The sequence below is a fragment of the Ischnura elegans genome, chromosome 1 (assembly GCF_921293095.1).
Source record: "Ischnura elegans chromosome 1, ioIscEleg1.1, whole genome shotgun sequence".
In the NCBI taxonomy this organism is placed as follows: Eukaryota; Metazoa; Arthropoda; class Insecta; order Odonata; family Coenagrionidae; genus Ischnura; species Ischnura elegans.
This window is the reverse complement of record NC_060246.1, coordinates 83,982,800-84,001,506: the sequence shown is the minus strand read 5'-3', so window position 1 is coordinate 84,001,506 and position 18,707 is coordinate 83,982,800. Positions and strand designations below refer to the sequence as shown.

At 36.1% G+C, this 18,707-nt stretch overlaps 2 protein-coding genes across 3 annotated transcripts in view; both read left to right on the top strand.

The window, feature by feature from the left end:
* LOC124164982 (all trans-polyprenyl-diphosphate synthase PDSS1) overlaps nucleotides 1-8,954 on the top strand; it is a 177,190-nt gene extending 168,236 nt beyond the window's left edge. Inside the window, exons 6-8 of the mRNA XM_046542223.1 lie at nucleotides 5,421-5,552; nucleotides 6,198-6,392; nucleotides 7,563-8,954. Of these exons, the coding sequence (XP_046398179.1) occupies nucleotides 5,421-5,552; nucleotides 6,198-6,392; nucleotides 7,563-7,784 (549 nt within the window). The 3' untranslated portion in view covers nucleotides 7,785-8,954. The remainder of the gene's footprint in view (nucleotides 1-5,420; nucleotides 5,553-6,197; nucleotides 6,393-7,562) is intronic.
* A 4,528-nt stretch (nucleotides 8,955-13,482) lies between these two features.
* On the top strand, nucleotides 13,483-18,669 carry LOC124164961 (dnaJ homolog subfamily C member 9-like). Of its 2 annotated transcripts, XM_046542208.1 has the most exons (6): nucleotides 13,483-13,567; nucleotides 13,687-13,804; nucleotides 13,894-14,046; nucleotides 14,129-14,239; nucleotides 14,394-14,605; nucleotides 18,151-18,669. In XM_046542208.1, the coding sequence occupies exons 2-6, from the start codon at nucleotides 13,711-13,713 to the stop codon at nucleotides 18,349-18,351; spliced, it is 771 nt and encodes a 256-aa protein (XP_046398164.1). In that variant the 5' UTR covers nucleotides 13,483-13,567; nucleotides 13,687-13,710; the 3' UTR covers nucleotides 18,352-18,669. The 2 variants fall into 2 exon arrangements, with proteins under 2 accessions (XP_046398164.1, XP_046398157.1); XM_046542201.1 differs by having other exon boundaries at nucleotides 13,504-13,804.
* Nucleotides 18,670-18,707: the final 38 nt, after the last annotated feature.

Genomic DNA, 18,707 nt, shown 5'->3' with positions numbered 1-18,707 from the left:
GTCATCATTCTAGTTTACAGAAAAGACTTTCAAAATTTGCTACGGGTTGGTACTTTCTATTCTCGCCCGTGCGAGTGAAGCAACAACTACGTTCAAGGATACACCTGATATAAATTGATTCGTTGTATAAATATTCCTCATTTCGACCTTTCGCCGCCCGAAATAGGGATATTTTTTTACCATTTAAGCAGTATATCGCGTGCTGCGTAGTTTTTTTTACTTTGATCGGAACGTGCTTGTAGAGTTATTAGGGTTGAATTTTAGATATTCGGAGGAAAATGGACCAGTTCGTTTTTTATTATTAAATTATTATACCGGTTAGGAAGGTTTACATGAAGCATTTTACGGATCACTCCAGCCTCTCTCCCTACCAACTTTTACACTCCTCTTCGATTCACCATAAGGCCTAATCCCTTTCATATTAACTATTCCTATATCCTAACTATAAATCATATTTTGTTCCTTCCCCTCCATCACTAACCTAACATTCTTCCCTTTAACATCTCCTCCCCGCTCAGTACTCTCTCCATCCAAACCATCTGTATGATGAGTATAATGGGGGTAATTGCATATCCTTCCAAATCCCCTTGATAAGTCTCTCATTATGAGTCCACTTTATTGTAGCCTTGATGCTCAAAGTTTAAATTTTAATATACATGAATTTCCACGAGATAAAAATCCCATGGACAGGGAATCGAACCATGGACCATTGGCTTTTCGGGCTACTGCGAAGACCACTACGCTGTCCAGGTTTCTGTGCTCCCGTAGCAATTTTACCGAGGCTGATGGTATTAGATGTTTAAATATGAATATGGCGTGAGTAGATGAAGTTTAAATAGACGTGAAATATCGTCATTGATCTTCCTTTTTCATCAGTGCCATGGCCTGCGTAGCTAGTAAATGTAGGCATTGACCGCTGGCCTCCTCGGCCATGGGCTCCTTTTCCCACCTCTGTGTTTCTCTACAGCGTCCTCTTCACCCCTCTTTCTCCCCCCCCCCCCTTTGTCCCCCCTTGTAGCCCGCAAAAGTGAGGGGACCTTCTCTCTTCAGTGAAAGGAGTCCAGTGAAAATCTTCCGCGTAAAATCTCGCGACTCCCTTGCCGCAATTGAAACTGACCGCGAGTGAACCTAGCTCCTAACATACCTAGGCTCCGGAAAGGATTTTTGCATAATTGAAATACCAATAGGGTAGTTTCCTTCATCAAAGAAAACGGAAGGCATTGATTGCGATTCGTTACCCACCATCAGTGTATTCATAATACACAAATAATTTGGTTTTTGAAATACCGGTTTAGACGAATGGCAAGGGTCAAATTTTATCCTCATTTGACAAAGGCCAGATTGGCGCCCATGCGATTCCACTCTACGTGACGTCACAGGGACCTAGTTTCTACACGAGAGGATAGGAGTTATACATCGACTGAGGTTAACAATGCATGCATGAGGCACAGAGCTCAGGGAAACATGTCTTAATAATCACCTATTAAAACTGGCTAAGGTCGGAAAGTTTTCTTCGTTTGATAAGGTATTAATAATCCTTATTTAAGCCAAGCGCTACCAGCCAGCAAGGTACTCAGCTACCCGCTAGCATCCTGCGTCCTATCAGCGCTCAGAGCCTCGATCAAGGTCACCTCTCAAGGCGGGAGGGGGAACCAGAAATGCGTCGCACGGACTTTTTCCCATCATTCCTACTTACGCGTCGCGTTTTCGCGCGCTTGAAATTTTTCACTTTTCATTTAATCGCGAAAAATAGACACAGTCATTTAAAAATCTAAAAGCGTGAAATACGTACTCCAGGAGTAATAATCTTTCGATTTAGGCAATAAAAAAATAATAGGAAACCACCCTGTTGCTCGAACACCGGTCCAACGAAGCGCGGATTTATCGAAAGTTTTCCTGTCAGAAAATTAAAATTTTTACAGTGTGCCTGTAGTGGCTGTTTATGCAGGCATTTTACAAATGTACTATATGATTATTTTTTTTAAGATATGCACCCCCAATCGTTATGTAATTTTGAATATTATCGATAAATCAGGGTATGCCGCATAGGAGAATGGATGTTGAGCGGTCTTCGTTCGTAGCTATTAGCAAAAATGGTTGTAAATTTTGATTGTGATGCATCGGAAGTTGCAATATCCAAAACTACAAATTTAATGACATTGCACCTTAAGGTGAAAAAGAAAAAAATCTGTAGTATCCTGAGTAAAATTGCAAACGCACCTGTCCTGGGGCGCAGAGTGGGATTTTCAGGGCTTCAACACCCCAGAGGATTATTGTTATTTGTTTGTTGTTGAATTTTTTTAATTTTAAATCAGCGCATTGATCGTTCATTGAATACGTTTGCCAAATTCTAATGTTATAGTTTTTTAAACAAGGTTGCAAAGTATTTTAAACGAGTTGGTTCGATATCAATCCTAAAACTACCATTAATCCAAATATACCAAAAAATAAACTACCATTGTTCGTGGTAGGAAAACTTCTGAGGAAAATTTTACGTTGAGAAACTCCCAATGTCGTCTCAAGATGAGCTGCTGCACCACTCCCATCAGGAAGCCTGTCATGGAACCATGGGCTAGTCGTGCTAGAGGCGATTCTTTGGTCAACGTCACCACACGTGAGAATAGTTTTCTCTGAGCGCCTCGAGATTAATTAGCGGAGAAGTGGGTGGATAAATATTAGTAGAAAATTCATCGTCCTTGAGTCAAGAGTAGGTCGAACAGGGAAATCAATATTCGTCCAGGAGCGACTACCACCAATGAATGCGCTCTTCCTCTCAACAGCTGTCTTTTCGATGTTAAACGTGCACCTTGGCGCAAATTGAAAACTTTTTTTAGGCTACGTAACTTCAAGTATGGAATCTCTTTCGGGTTGAATTCATCGAGTAGTTTTAGTCACTTCTAAATTCGTCAAGTTCACTGAAATCTACGTTGATGTAAAATAAGCCATATTTAGAGCATTCCTGAATAACCTTAGCGTGTTTTTAAAATAATTTTAACTTTCATATTACCTGTGTCCCTGTTTTATCGTGGGTTTTCTGGCAATGCTCATTGAAAAATTGTTTTAAAAATTCAAGAATTCAAATGATTATGCACAGATCCACTTTACAATTTTTCGGTTTGGAAAAAATGTATTATGGATTGATATTCTCTTTAAAAGCGCTAATAGGAGTTATGTAAGTCGTTATCTTTTGTACATGTTGAGGAAACATTTTCGCCAAATCCAGGAGTCGTGTCTATTGAATCGATCTTATTCGAGAGTTGTTTCCGCGATCCACAGCTTTGCAGCGCGAAAACTATTTCGAATGGGCCGAAATTGACATATAATTATTCAAAGTATACCGGGACTAGCCGCGGTATACTTTGAACTAGTCTAGAGCGAACGCCTCTTTGTGTTCTATGTCCGGGCCTGCTCTCCGGCTGTGGCGCTGTGCGCACGATTTGGACTGCTTGTGGCATCATACGCTCTGCAGTCCAGCAACATCTTGTCCGGTAGTGTCCGAAAATATCCACAGGGAAGAATGACGCCTCGGTAGCTTAACTGGCTAAAGTACTCGACCGGGTTCGAATCCCGGTCAAGGCGAATGATTTTTTTCTCTGTGGATCTTTCGCAAGATAATTATTCTTTCCAGATAACAATAAATTATTAAGATTCCAAATTGGTTCAAAGTAAGGTGTAATGAGTTATAATTGTAATCAACACATTTTACTAAAGTTTTAAGTGCAACTTTTCTATCATCTTTACGTGAAAACAGAAGTAATTAAAAGCCCTCTCCCAAAAAATGACAGTGCTAGGCGATGGACATTTTTTTATTTCAAGTTTTTTATCATCAATTTGGTATAATCATTTCTTTTTCATTTTAATGTATTGTCTGAATTTTGCACACCTGCAAAAATTCCCTCACTACATCCTCACGAAAAAGCTGCTGCCAGAGTATAAGGGATTGTTAAACTGTCATCGCTCATAACTGTCTCACCCTTTTCCTCATTTGGGGGAGAGCTTTGCTTGACGAACCCAAGAGGCTCTGCCTGAGTGGCCTGTTAAGTGAGTGACCTGAATTTTGTAACCTATATTTGAATTAGAATTGAAGGTAGAAGGTTTCCAATGTAATGCATCTGCAAAAGATTTGATGAGTGTGGAATATTAAAGATCCAATATTTTACACTTTTGCCCCCTGAGTATCCTTTTGGTAAACTTGCTGGAGGAATCGGTGTGATGGCTAATATGTTGGCCGCCCAAGCCCATTCCAAAGTTCCACGTTCTTATCACAGCTGAAAATTTATTTGAGGAAAAATTATAATCAAGACTCAGATATCCCAGTCTCAACTCGGGCTTATAATGAGACCAACTTCTTTGATATTTATTTAGCATCAATCACCATTTGAGTCACTTTGTGATTAATGTGATATGCTTACCATGTATCTTGACCTTATTTTTCTCTTTCCTTAAATTTTAGCATATGTGACTCATTGTCTCTGTTGGCTAAAATGCTGGAAAAATGCTATTGCTAATTTTACTCGAACCTAAGGAAAGGACCTATACACATCGACATACCAGTTCGCACTAGATCACCAAAGTTAATTAATGTTGGGCCCGGGCTAAGGTTGGATTGGTGACCAATGATACCATTAGCTGTGTTAATCTTGTGTACTGCCGTGATTTCTTTAGCTCTGTGATCTTTAAAACCTATTTTGTACATGGGAATAATGCATGCAAAATTGAAAATAGCTGCTTATGTTAGGAGGAAAAGTGTTCGTAGAAAATGTACCCCCCCTCTAAATTCACCCCCAAAATGTAATAATCTCCATATGAAAACCCCCAAAACATTTTCTGAATATGGCCATGTAATGAGGAGTCAGAGCATGGGTTCCTGAAGGTGACTCCTCATGCAAGGGCGTACCCAGGATCAAAACTAGAGGGTGCAAGCCATGATCACTCAAGTTGTTGCACAGAATAGGGTAAGGAAACTAAAACTTCTAGAAAATTGTAACAGCTCTTTATTAGTTTTTAAAATTGTTTGCTCGAAAATAAGATATTTTAATTTTATTTTTATATGTGTTTTATACCAATATCACTTTTCCTGGATTTAAAGAAAATTTGATCAAAATTTTTGTTTGGAACTACATTTAATTTTGCTTCTGGGGAGGGGGGGCAGCTCCCCCCCCCCCCCCACTGGGTACGCCCATGTCCTCATGAGCATATGAACAAATTTGAGTACATATTTTAAATGAAAGCCTGCAACTTTTGAAGTCTGAGGAAACCTTGATGTGGTTGCGTAGGCCTTTTTGTTGTCTTCTTTTACCATTCCTCAAACTCTAATTCTGTATGTTCAGTGTCTTATTTTTGTTTCGTCGAATCTCCATTCAGTTTTTCTGCTGATTTCTTGGTCTTCCCTTGTGCTTATTCCATTTCTCTCTTTTTAGGTTGTAACTGACTTAGTCCAAGGTGAGTTTATGCAGCTTGGATCAAAGGAGACTGAAAATGAAAGATTTGCTCACTACCTCACCAAAACATACAGGAAAACCGCCAGTTTAATAGCGAACTCAGTTAAAGCAGTAAGTAAAAAATGTTATTGAAATAATGCTATTAGTTATACATTTAAAGTCAGAGTAAGTTTCTGCAAAAAATTAGACTTCAATATATCTGGTATAATTTTGAAGTTAAATCCCTCAGGATTTTGAAATAAATCCTCCTTTTAAAATTAGAGATAGTGGTGCTAAAGTTCACTAGATGAAGGAGAAGTGGATGCTATGCCTCTACTACTGACTTCCAGGGAAAGTGCATATATTTGGAGCTAATGAGCATCTACTCTATGTTTAATAAAATACTCTATTTTTAGTAAAATCATAATATTTTATGGATGATTCACATTTTGGCTTACAATTATGTCAGCATATAAATTGAGCTGTAACATTCAGATGATTATTATTGATTGATTATATCATTGATGAGTTATTGTTTTGGAAGACCTTCTTGTAATTATGGAATGGCTTTTAAATGTTATATTAATTGCTGTACATTTTATAGCATCAATTTATTGCATCATTTTCCAGAAACCACCCAACTTTTACATCACTATAAATGTTGAAATCCATTGATAAATGATGTTGGGGAAAAGTAGTAATTTTTCCTTGATAATGCTATCATTTCATTTAATTTTTTTAATCACTGAAATTTCATTTTTAATTTTACATTAAAAGGTAGCAATGCTTTCTGGAGCAGATGAGCCCACGATAGAGCTAGCCTTCCAGTATGGTCGAAACTTGGGCTTAGCTTTCCAGTTAGTTGATGACCTTCTAGATTTTGTCTCATCTGCTGCTGAGCTTGGAAAACCAGCTTGTGCTGACCTGCAGTTGGGCCTTGCAACAGCTCCTGTTTTATTTGCATGTGAGAAGGTATGCAAAGGGACATCAGTTTTATTAAACAAATTTATGATATTACATGATGTCATTTTTCTCTGTGACTATGGATCTCATTTGAAGTTTCATTCAATTGTTATTATATTTAAATAAGTAATCAATAAGTAAAATATTAATCAACACTTATTAACTACGAGGTACATACAAATAAAAATTGCACGAGGAGAAAAAACATTCCTGTTCCAAAATCATATGTAGTTATTCAAATGTCAGATACATTTCTGCCTCCTATTGATGCCTTATTTTGTTAAAGTGAGAAAACTAGAAATTTTATTTGAATTTTCCAAATGTACCCTTGTTAGGGAATAGTCGATTTGGATCTGCATGAAGAAATGGGGTGGAAGGTCCTCAAGGCCACCAGCATTCCAGCCACCTCCTTGAGGACCTTCCACCCCATTTCTCCTCTCTCAGTTGCACCTTGAAAATGATCTTGTACCTTACAACTGAGAGAGGAGAAATGGGGTGGAAGGTCCTCAAGGCCACCAGCATTCCAGCCACCTCCTTGAGGACCTTCCACCCCATTTCTCCTCTCTCAGTTGTACCTTGAAAATGATGTATGTAGTATCATTGAAACTCGAGTCGAAGTAAAATTTTATTTTTGTGGAAAATTGCAAGTCTGTGTTTCATCTTGAGTAGTTTGTTGTTGTTTGTGCTCTTGAGAGCAATTATTTTCCTTATTGAAAGGTTCTCCCTGAACAGCTGAAGGAGTCAGATCTTTTATATATGAATGGCGGCAGATATTGCCTTTTCTTATTTTAATCTTACCAGGAAAAGGTTAAATGAGAATGATATTTTTGCTGTTACTTATCATTCCCTTTCATCTACAGAATTATTTTATTGAATTGCAATTTTGGGTCTGAGTGAATGACCCTATTAATAGGAGTCATAAAAAAATGGAAGTATATCTGGTTCTTCATTTGTATTTTACCACACTGTCTGAATTAGCTGTGTTAATGAGAGATGAATAATACATAATATTCGGCTAATGCACTTTTTTACCTTGTTTTATACCAAAAATACTGCTAAATTTGGTAAGTAGGACATAGGTTCTTTTTTTAATTGATGCATTGTTTGTGCTATCTTCAAATTTAATCACTTACCCTCTAATATTTTTATTAATAATAAAATTTTTTCCTCTCATTCTAGTTTCCAGAGTTGAATCCGATGATTATGCGTCGTTTCTCGGAGCCTGGGGATGTGGAGAAGGCATTTGACTATGTGCATCGGTCACATGGCCTCGACCAGACACGTTTCTTGGCAAAGCAACATTGTGCTGAAGCAGCACGTTTAGCACGCTCCTTGGCCTCTTCACCATACCGCTCAGGTCTTCTAACAGTCTGTGGTCTAGTTCTTAATCGCACTAAATAAGATACTTCTCTCCCAAAAAACTGACCACTTAACGTTGTTTTCTAGTGTTATCGTGGTATGAAATGTTCTTGGCATTTCACGTGATGAATTTTATAAGCTAATGCATTGTTGCATTTGAGTATAGTCACCATTTTGCATGAACAGAAATTTTCTTCTATCTCAACTGGAAATAAGCAAATAAGCAATGGCATTGCTTACTGGTTAAATATACTCAACCAAAGTCACTGTTATATTTCTACAAATGAAAAACGCATTTGTCACTGATGCAAAGAGGTTTCTTCCACTTATGAAAGCATATTTTTTACTATTTGTTTTGTTTAAGAAAAATCTGAAAAAAAAGAAAGGACTCGCTATGGCATTAAGTTGAATGCCAAATAATTAAGTGCCTTTTTCTACGTGGGAAATGACTGTGTATCTATCTGTTACACATCCAATTTGCAGAAGCATCAGACTGTGCTTTCTCATTTGCCCTAGTGGATGCACTATTAAGTTCATCTGTGTGAAAATAGTAATTGTTATCTTCAACTCCTTGAATTGTTCTTCTGTTGAGGAAAGTATGCATGTATGTGTTGTGTTATTTTTGTATATACTGTACAGACTTTCATCACTGTAAACTAAACCTCATTCTGTATTTTTAAAGATGTCATCTAAGAGAGAATCATTATATTTTTATGCAAATTGATAAGCTGATATGTTTGAAATATGATTTAACAGCACAGTTATTAATATCAAAATCAAAACATGTACATAATATATTTAACATCCTCATTGTAATAGTATGATTATTTTTAATGGCAAAAGGAAATTTATATGCTGTTATAAATAGTTTTATCCAGTTCTTATCGAATCAATATTTGGTGTTGTTGGGGAAAAGAAATTTCTTTATTTGATTTTTTATGAATGTCATTTTAATATTGAGTTGAAGCCATTGTTTTCTTTAAATGTAAAAAAATGTATATATGTTACGAATTTTAATTTTGTTGCTCTCATAAACTTAAATTGCCCCTTTATGCTGAGTAAATATAGTATAATATGAATAAAGGAAAAGATGAGTAATCACTAATTGTGAGTCCAGCCCAAGGAAGTTTATCAAGCATACATCTTCAGGTTGTGGGAAACTCCAGCGTGTAGGAAAAATTTTATTAATAAAATCATATGTGTACCCTGAAATTTTGTTTATTTTCCTTGCATTATAAACAATGTAAGGCCAATTTTCCCCAGATTCTGCATTCAATTTTCTTCAGCTCAACTCTAAGGTCCACGTAGTAATTGGTGATTGGATAACATAAGAGGAGAGCAGTCCATGAAAAAATAGGACACAGGGAAATAGAGAAACTTTAGTACCGTCAAAACTCTAATACCATTCAATGATGTTTTTTTCATGCTGTGGTTATTCATGGGAGTTTCGAGTATCTATTATTGGATTCCTTGATTATCTGATTAACTGTTCATTGGATTATTCACTTATATATTCCCCAATCAGTCAACCCAAATACTAACTGACTCTCCATTTTTTACTCTCCCCTATTCGCACTTTCCTACCCTTCTTCACCTCAAATCCACTATTTTAAAAAAAATTTAATCAGAGCAAAATATTTTGAGAAAGCATGAAATAAAAAAGTAAAAATTGCTAAGAAAATGGTTGTGAATGCATGCATTATTCCTCTATTATTATTATACAATTGTACTATCCTCCTCATTAGAATGGATTTTTAAGGTTCTACTGAGTATATCTCTCTTTGAATTTTTTTCTGATGATTTTCTGTTTAAAAAATATATATGAAATTACTTAAAGGAACACTGCATAAATTTGTTAAACTATTATGAAGTCCTTTGCCCTGAGCTAAGCATAAGTTGTTACCCTTGATTAGTCTACCTAAATTGAAAAAGATAAAAATTCTGTTTCCCTATATGCCATCGCCTGTGTGAAATTCAACTTTTTTGAGAGGTAAGTATGTATGTAATGACTTCTTAACACTAGCGTTGAAATACTTAAAACAAGTTAATGACATCTCACAATAGAAAAGAACCTATCTTTCCATCATATAATTATGGTTTCTCTAATAACATATTTGTATTCGCTCAAGTTGAAAGTTGACTTAAAATACCAGGAGAAATTAGGACACATAGTGAGACTAGATTTTATCCATATAAAAGAAATTTTCAAGCTTATTGAAATCCTCTTGCAATCAAAAGGTATTTTAGGTAGCATTTAATTTGAATTGTTTGGGGCAAAAACCCTGCCCCAAGTAATTAAACCTCTACCTAAATAATGGGGTACAGCATAGTAATGGTATAGAATAGGCAGTGGTAATATTTATGGATGGGGCGATAAAACTATATTTTGCTTACTCTTGAAAAATTCCCAGTACCAGCTCTACTTCAATGGAAGAATGCATTTAAAAAAAGGTCTCAAAATACCTCAAAAGTCTTCAAAATTTTTAGCTCTTTTTAAATCCTAATATTTCTATTGGCTAATATATAAGCTCATTTTTTATTGCGTGAGCATTATACATATGTAAAAATAATCATAGGTGTTTGAAATCATTATTTATACTACTTGCTAATGCTTTAGTGCAGTACAAAGAATTAAGAAGGGTTTCTGCACCATGAAAATCCACATGATGATCCCTAAGTGTCATCGAGTCTGCAATATTTGGTTGCGCTTAGTAGAAGGGCGGCTGTAGCTAAAACGAAAATCAAGGTGGGGGGTGCAAAGATATCTTGAGCTACCTTTACTTTTATCCTAATGAAAAATAATCAAGTCACATATAAAGTTTAAGAAAGATTTATTTGTTTAAACTGATTATACACTTATTAGAGACAATGCCATCTTATGCTATAAAAAGTTACAATTGTGGTTCTACAATGTTAGGCAATGCGTGTGGACCCGCAAGGAGAGGGGGCGCACCCCCTGCACCCCACATATGTGTCCGCCACTGCCCAAGTACCAAAATATCGTTCAAAGGCTCTGCTAATATTTTTTCCATATTATCTGCTGATCTTGTCTTAACATTCAGGAACATATACATTAGATTGAAAGAGGTGCTAAATTAACTAACTAGATATACCTTGATTTGAGATGAAAACTTTTGCATTCCCCATTTTCCTTTTTCCTGGCTTTTGGTGTTACTAATAATTTTAAACTAAAAATTAATCATTGTATGTATTAGGTTATATTGACAATTTGTGTAAAACTCACTAAGTAAGAAAAATGAGTATGAAAATAAGACTCATAGGGTCCTTTCTGAATACATTCAGAGTGATTTATCTGTGCTGATTTGTTGTACATGGAGGCATCAAGTCTTCAGATTTCACCTCTAGATGAGGGGTGGTATGCTGTATGCTTCACAGTCATCAAGAATTCACAGGGGCTCTCTCCATACAGTGGCATAGCCATGGGGGGCTTTTCTGGGTTACAACCCCTCCTTGAGCCTTTAAAAGAGGCAAAGGGAGGACCCCCAGATCCCCTCTTGACCAGGGCTGTTTTCCATACATCCCAGAAGGGCTTCAACATCTCTGCTAAACCCCCTCATTTCAAAATCCACAGTGGCTATGCACATTCCCATGAATTTTTTCTGTGCATTCAATTGTGCAATCTTTTGCACAAGAGGTGTTTCTCATCGCTCAAGCAGATCTTTTAGCCTTCTCATGGAATACCACGTCACAGGTGTGTTTGAGTGTACTAGCATTGTAAAGTAGATGACCTCCACTATGCAAGGGTTCAATGCTGGGATGGTTGATGAATTCTGTGGTTGGAAGAAGTGGCATTTGGGCTTTTTTTTGCCATGGAGTTGGAAAATATTAAATTTACACTCATTTCATTGTAGGGGTGGGAGTCAGGAGGGTAGGATGGGAGGGGGAAATGCTGGAGGGAGATGGAAGGAAGGGAAGCTCATTGGAGATTTTCTGCACCAGCTACCACTGGTAATACATATGAAGTTAGAAATTCATAGGATGAGGTGTATCAGAGAGAAGTAGACTGACAGCAGCACTGACCAATAAGGCCTCTTTATTTAGTGGTTATAATAAAATGCACGATAACCTACCTTGCAATCCAGAATATCCAACAGCAACCTTAGCAACTGATGACTCAAAGTTAAATTAAGATGGCATGTAATTTGAATAGGTGATGAGTTTTAATAGGTAATTTTTCAATGGAGTTCATTTGAATTACATACTTTTTAGTATTCCAACACATTGCAAATATGACCCTTACAAATATAGGTTCTACTTGCATCAATATACAGGTGGAGAAAAATTGTCACCAAATTGTGTCCCTGGATAACTGATGACAGTAGGAACCAAAATTACTTATGATCTTTAGGCTGAAAACAAACCATTTTTAAATAAGAAAAACTTTGACCAAGGCACTCCAAATGGCTTTGACTTTGCGCTGTTGCCGGATGCTCCGGACAACTCATGACTTCGAATGCTTTGCCTGCCAGAGATTGCGATATATTTTTGAAGGCTGACTCGCTACCATTGAGCAAGTGAGCCACCTTGGATACAATTTTTTTCGGCCCTGTATATTTATAGTGATCTAATTATGCTTAACCTTAATTAACCTTAAACCTTTCCAGCTGGCGCCCACATTAGGAAAACGTTTTATGTGCTACAAGTAGTAAAAGAATATTTGAAACCTCTCTGTGTGGAGCTCTTTTTTGGAGTGGAGTTACCCTGGTATTCTTATCCCTATGATTTGGGACCCAACTCAACCTGGCCAGGGGTGCCTGGCCATTACCCTGGTCATTGGACTAGACCCTGTAACCCTATCTTAGCACGAATCCTGGGTCAACTTATTGCGTTATCATTGTTTTTTTCAACCAAATATTGCATTTGATTTTCAATAATTTACCATTATAAAAGAATTACTAACATTTTTGTAAGCACTGTGAATTTTAAACAGATTTCTAGCATTAATAACAACAAAGTTAGTGAGCACAAGGTACTAAGACTATAAGTCCGAAAGTCCATTATTTTTAATGCTAAATTTTTTTTAAGTTCCTTATGAACAGAACAAAACAAATTCATTTCAAAGTATTAAAAAATTGTAGCATGCAACAAAATATATCATTGCAAACACCAATGGCAATATAACCACTTTGCAACAGATTCCTGCGTTGATGTAGTGAGGATGATCATAAATGAGTGGGAGGGTTGGCCTTCATTGCCAAGGAGTGGCCCTAAGATCTCACTAAGTTTGCTACGAAAAATCCACGACAGCTATACCCGACGTCTGGTCTTCTGAGTATGAAAATGCCCGTCGGCTCCACAAGACGTTCAGCACGAAAGGGTTAAGGTAGGTATGCATTGACATATTGGGCCATGATAATGAGATATATGAAATGATCTGATCAAATCTGATTTTATTTAGTATATACAACAATATCTCATTAACATTTGTATTTGCATTTTAATAATACGGTATTTACACCTTTTATAGAAACTTAGCTGTTTGTTAATCCTGTAATTTTCTGAGGTAAATTAGCATTAGGAATAAAGTTTTTCTGAAAATTGTAACTATTATGAAATTGGAGCTGTATTAATAATATTACTTTCTAGAAGAAATGTGAAAATTTTATTAAATCAAATTGTCAGCAATAGACAATATTTTAAACTGACTCATAACATATGAAATCCAAATTTACCGCCTTAAGAAATCCACTTTTCTTTGACAAAGGAATGACGTTATTGTTTTGGCGCTAAAAGTTAGTTTCTGCCAGATTTTCGCGCAGTTGCCTTGAGACCTACCCCGATTTGGATTGCACAGCTCTTTTGAGGTACTTGAATTCTCTGTTGAAAGTCGTGTCACTTTGGAAACTATTTAGAGACTGATTTATCTGCTGAATTAGGTCCGTTTACTTGTAATTTGTGCTATCTTGACCTGCATTGTGAGCAGGTATCTTCTGAGAGCATCACTACAATGTCTGGATTTTTTGACCTTTGCGAAAAATATTTTAAGACAAGAAATATATATGAAGTACTTGGTATTCCGAAGGATGCTTCTGATAGCCAAGGTATTTATTCCATTTCCATAATCTTACGTCAACTTAATACATCTTGAAATATGGACCTCACTCGGCATCTGTGTATTTGATGATTCCAGTTCGCAAGGCCTACCATAAGGCTTCATTAAAAGTTCACCCTGACAGAGTGGATGCTGCAGAAAAGACAGAATGCACTGAAAAATTCAAAATTATTGGGAAAATTCATTCTATTCTTAGTGACTCTGACAAACGTGCACTTTACGATGAAACTGGTAAGGCTTCAAGAAGTTCGGTATTTTTTCACCGACTTATTTGCTGGCTCGAAGATTCATCAATTTTCCTTCCTTTCATCAGGAGACATCGGGGAAGATGACTTTTCAGAAAGAAACTGGACCAAGTACTGGCGGCTTCTGTTTAAAAAGATAACGTTGCAAGATATTAAGAATTTTGAAACCAAGTATAAGGGTGAGTTTTTTGCGCGCATATACTTCAAAAAGTTGTTTCAGCAGTTGTGATTTTGTATGTAATCCGTAATATTTTGTTCGGAATACTGCACCTTTTGCGGCACTTTGACAATAACTGTAATGGTCAAATGTGTTTAATATTAATCCGTGAATAGGATCCAAAGAAGAATTGGAAGATCTCCGTAAAGCATACCTGGAAGGCGAGGGAGAAATGGATTATATTTTGGAAACAGTATTGTGTGCGACTTTGGATGATGAGCCACGATTAAGGGAATTGCTCCAAAACATGATAGATGACGAAGAAATTCCTGCGTATGCCAAGTTTACCAATGAAAGCAAAAGCAAAAAGAAGAGGAGGAAGCGGAAGGTAATTGGCCATCCCATGATAACTAGCCGACCCAAAAGTTTATATACCTACCTCCAAAGTCCAGTGTTTAGTACGATCACTGTTAATATTATCTATTTGGACCCATTTCTTGTGATAATGGGCGAGGTATTATAGTAATGCATTTCCTGTGCATTTGAGCTGTGAGAACCACAATTCCATTTGATAATTAGTTTAGTTAGTGGTAAGTCATCAGGCCAATTGGAAGGTTAGTTTATTGATCTTACAGCTAATCGCCTAACCTCTGCTTTCGTTTCCTTCTGTATACTTACTCCATTCATTGTATTTTTATCTGGAATTGATGTAATTACATGTCCTTTGCTTTTTGAGTTACTGATTTACCTACATGGGTAACTTATTGTATTTGTATCCTTTTCTAATTATTGTGCGTCTCTTCTTGATATCTTTAGTAGATGCTTCAACGGTGTCTAAAGGCCTGGTTACCCGATACATTTACACGTATGGGTTAATGTCTAAATGTATGAACGCGAGAATGAACACCCAAATGCATGAACGGAAAATAGAACCTGTTCTAATTTGGTTCATGCATTCGTTCATGTTCCGCTCCGGTCCACCAAAATCATTCACGCAAACGTACATTAACTTGAACGTGTTAATGTACCGTGTAACCAGGCCATTACAGCAAACGAACTACTTAATTCTGTTAATCTTCTTCCTCGAGTGTAATTGTTGAGGAGTTGTTCTCTTTATTCTTTCCATGGTTTATCTTTATTTTGTATTTGCTGCATTTATTTTTTCATGCATCAACCTGCAAAACTTTATTATAAGTTTACTACTAACTGCTTATTTGTCCGTGGATCCAACAGACTTGATTGCCGATTCACTTGCATGACTCTTGTCTTCCTACCATTTTCTCTGCATATTAATCATTAATGAGTATAGGTGACTACATCTGATTTCACCTCATTTTTTATACCATGAATGCATGACCAACTTCTATCAACCACAATTGGTTGTGAAGTTCGCACCACAAGTTGTCAGTGAGTACTATCCTTACAATGTGCTGTCCAAAGTTTCTCCTACAGTTTTCCTACTTTTCTCCAGTAGCGTTCCTACTTTTCTTCATTAGTTTTTCCAATTGACTGTATAATACATTGTAAAAAGCTGTCTAACTATCAGTTTTGTCCTGACTTGTTGCAATTTTGATATTGACTTTTCAGAGTAGTTACAAATTTGCTTGCCTTACTTTTCATCAGGTCAAGATGGACATCAAACAGTGAAACATATTTAAATGACTTTGGCTACCTCTTTGCTGTTTTCAGCCTATTTAGCCTTTATACTGCGCAAAATCATGGTAGTGTATTCTCTGTTTTATAGCTTTTTCCTCAATTGGACATCTATTCCAATGCTTTTCAAAATGTCTAGTTTGTGCTCTCTTCTTTATATCATGGGAATTAGATTTTTTAAACATTTTTCTCCTCCTTGTCCAAAAGTCTATGTTAACTGGCTGCTGCCAATTTTTTTCCATTTCTGCATCTTATTACTGAGGATAATTGTTCTCCATAATTGTATTGTCTCCATTTCTAGGTTTGTAACCCTTACCTATGTGACTGAGGTCGATTGTCTATTTGTTACGGTGCTTCAAAGTAATACTTTCATTCAATTTGGAACTTTTCACATCTCACTGGTGTCCTCACTTCATTTTCCTTAATATTTGGTATTCCATCTCCCTCCTATGGGTTTGATTGCATTTTAAACCTTGGCTTTCTGTGTTCCTGTTTCTCTCTCCCATTCCTGCTGCTCTCTCATTTTTTTACTATCCTTTTCATTGTTGTTCCTTTGCTGTATTGATTGGCAAAGTTATTTACACATTTCGTTATATAAATTTACTTATATAGATGTATATATTATTCTTTCCTCCATTTTAGCTCACATTCATAAGTTAAATGAAACATTCTAGTTTTGCAGGCATTTCCTTGGTGGTGTTTAGTTTCCTTATCCATATCATTTTCTTGAATCTGCATTTTATCATGGTTGCTTGTCTCCAGTGGCGTAGCCAGGGGGGAGGTCCAGGGGATCCGGACCCTCCCCCCGAAATATACAAACACAATTATTTTCCTTCATAAAAGGAAACAAAATATGTATTGAAAAATCAGGAATTTACAAAATATTTCTTTAACAAATGAAGTATTCTCGATTATGAAAAGTGTTGAAATTAGTTAAAAACCCATTACTTAGTACTCTGTTTTTCAAAAAATTTTCCCCCTGGTTTTGGACCCCCCCCCCCCTCCCCCCCCCCCCGAATGAAATTTCTGGCTGCGCCACTGCTTGTCTCATTTTTTAGGCTATCCCACCTTGGATCTATCATTCCTTTTTTTGCCCTCTTTTCTGTCTGTGAATGCCCTTTAACCTGCTTAGAGCCTCCGTATTTCCTTTTTAACTTAAGTCTTTTGAAATCAGAACCTCTCATACTTTGAGGACTAAATTTTCATCTTACTATGTCTTTCTCTTTAGGCTGCACATGCTTTTGACATCGTTCCTAACCTAAACTACTTGGGCACTGTCAAGTTCAAGTATTGCCAAAAAATTGAGCCGTGCCACTTTTGCCAAAGTATGGAAATGGGATTTACGTAAAGAGCATAATTCAAATAACATTCACATCTCCCATGTTTATTGTATTTATTGCATAATTTAAAGGACTAGTTGAAGGGATTTGTAAAATTAATCTTTTCATGATATTTTTTCATTCAATAGTTTTCATTAATGGTGCAGCTCATGCTTGTGTTAAATCAAATACTAGAACTAAACTTCACTTGCATTTTTAAACCAGTGGATCAGTTCAGAAATAATTTCTTACCATTAAAATTCAACTCATGAACATAAAATATAAATAATACCACTCTGATACAGTTTCATACACTCTTGTCTAACTTGCAGGCTAGCTCGTTCATGGGTTCATCACCGTGTGTTGAATCAAGAAAAATCATAAGAATGTGATACATGAGAATAAACTTGTGTTATCATATATAATGCCTCGGTGGTAAATTAGAAGACTTGAGTTTGGAGGACTCTATCACTGTGGGTTCAAATGCTGCCATTAACATTTTATTTTACATAGGTAGAAAAATGTAATAAAATATATACATACTCATTCTGTCTACTTAGTAATACTTATGAAACACTGCTGTATCTCATTTCATCTGACCTTGGGGAATCCCAACATATCACTGCTGCCGTTCTTCTCCTCTTGTGATTTTTTTTAGCCTCCTTGCCCTTTATCTTTTAAAATTAACTAATGAATTGATGTTGCTCTCCTCTTCATCTTGAATTAGTTTTTTAATAATTGTATTTATTTTATTACTTATAGCCAGAATTTCTTGTCTTTTTTCAGGTAGGATTCACCTGTTGACATTTATCATATTAGTATACATATTTAGTAAGAACTTTCACTACTCTTTTCTCAGATTATTGCTTTAGGAAAATATCTGGGAAAGTCAGTTTTGTGACATAAATGTTAGGGAAAAAGTGCTGCAGAATTTTTAATATTTTATTCTGTTGTCTTCAAGGTGGAGAAAGAAGCAGAGGAAGCTGAAGAGATGAAGGAAGAGCTTGGACTGGGTGATAAGGAATCAGACCTATTTGCTCTGATCAGAAAGAAGCAAACTAACCGAGAGCAGGAAATGAATTCCTTTTATGATTCTCTTGCGGAGAAGTATGGTGGGAAAAATAAGACCAGCAAAACAAAAGGCAAAGGGAAAAGAAATTAATTGTAAGCTATCTAAATTATGTTTCCAGTGTTTCAATGTGTTCATAAAATGACAACTTACGATGGAAATGCAACTTTGAAGATATCAATTCAAAGTCAAATTCTTTATTTATTGTTTGAGCACTGCATAAAATACATGTAGTTTTTATGTTGAATTCTAATTTTTCAAGGTTTCACCTCTTGGTAAGATATTTCACAATTTTTAAAGGGTCTTTGAAATCTCAAGTCTTTGAAATATTTAGTCTTATTTTAAAAGAAAACATTTTAGTCCATGTTATTAATTTGTAATACCATTGTAATAAAAATATTTATAATGCTATCAGATTTTTTATTTATATTTACATATTTATAGTCATT

What these genes read in the sequence shown, in the direction of transcription:
- LOC124164961 (XM_046542208.1), top strand. Translation starts at nt 13,711, where the DNA reads ATGTCTGGATTTTTTGACCTTTGCGAAAAATATTTTAAGACAAGAAAT. An exon ending in GGATGCTTCTGATAGCCAAG is followed by an intron (nt 13,805 to 13,893) that starts GTATTTATTCCA and finishes TGATGATTCCAG; the next exon opens with TTCGCAAGGCCTACCATAAG. An exon ending in TTTTGAAACCAAGTATAAGG is followed by an intron (nt 14,240 to 14,393) that starts GTGAGTTTTTTG and finishes ATCCGTGAATAG; the next exon opens with GATCCAAAGAAGAATTGGAA.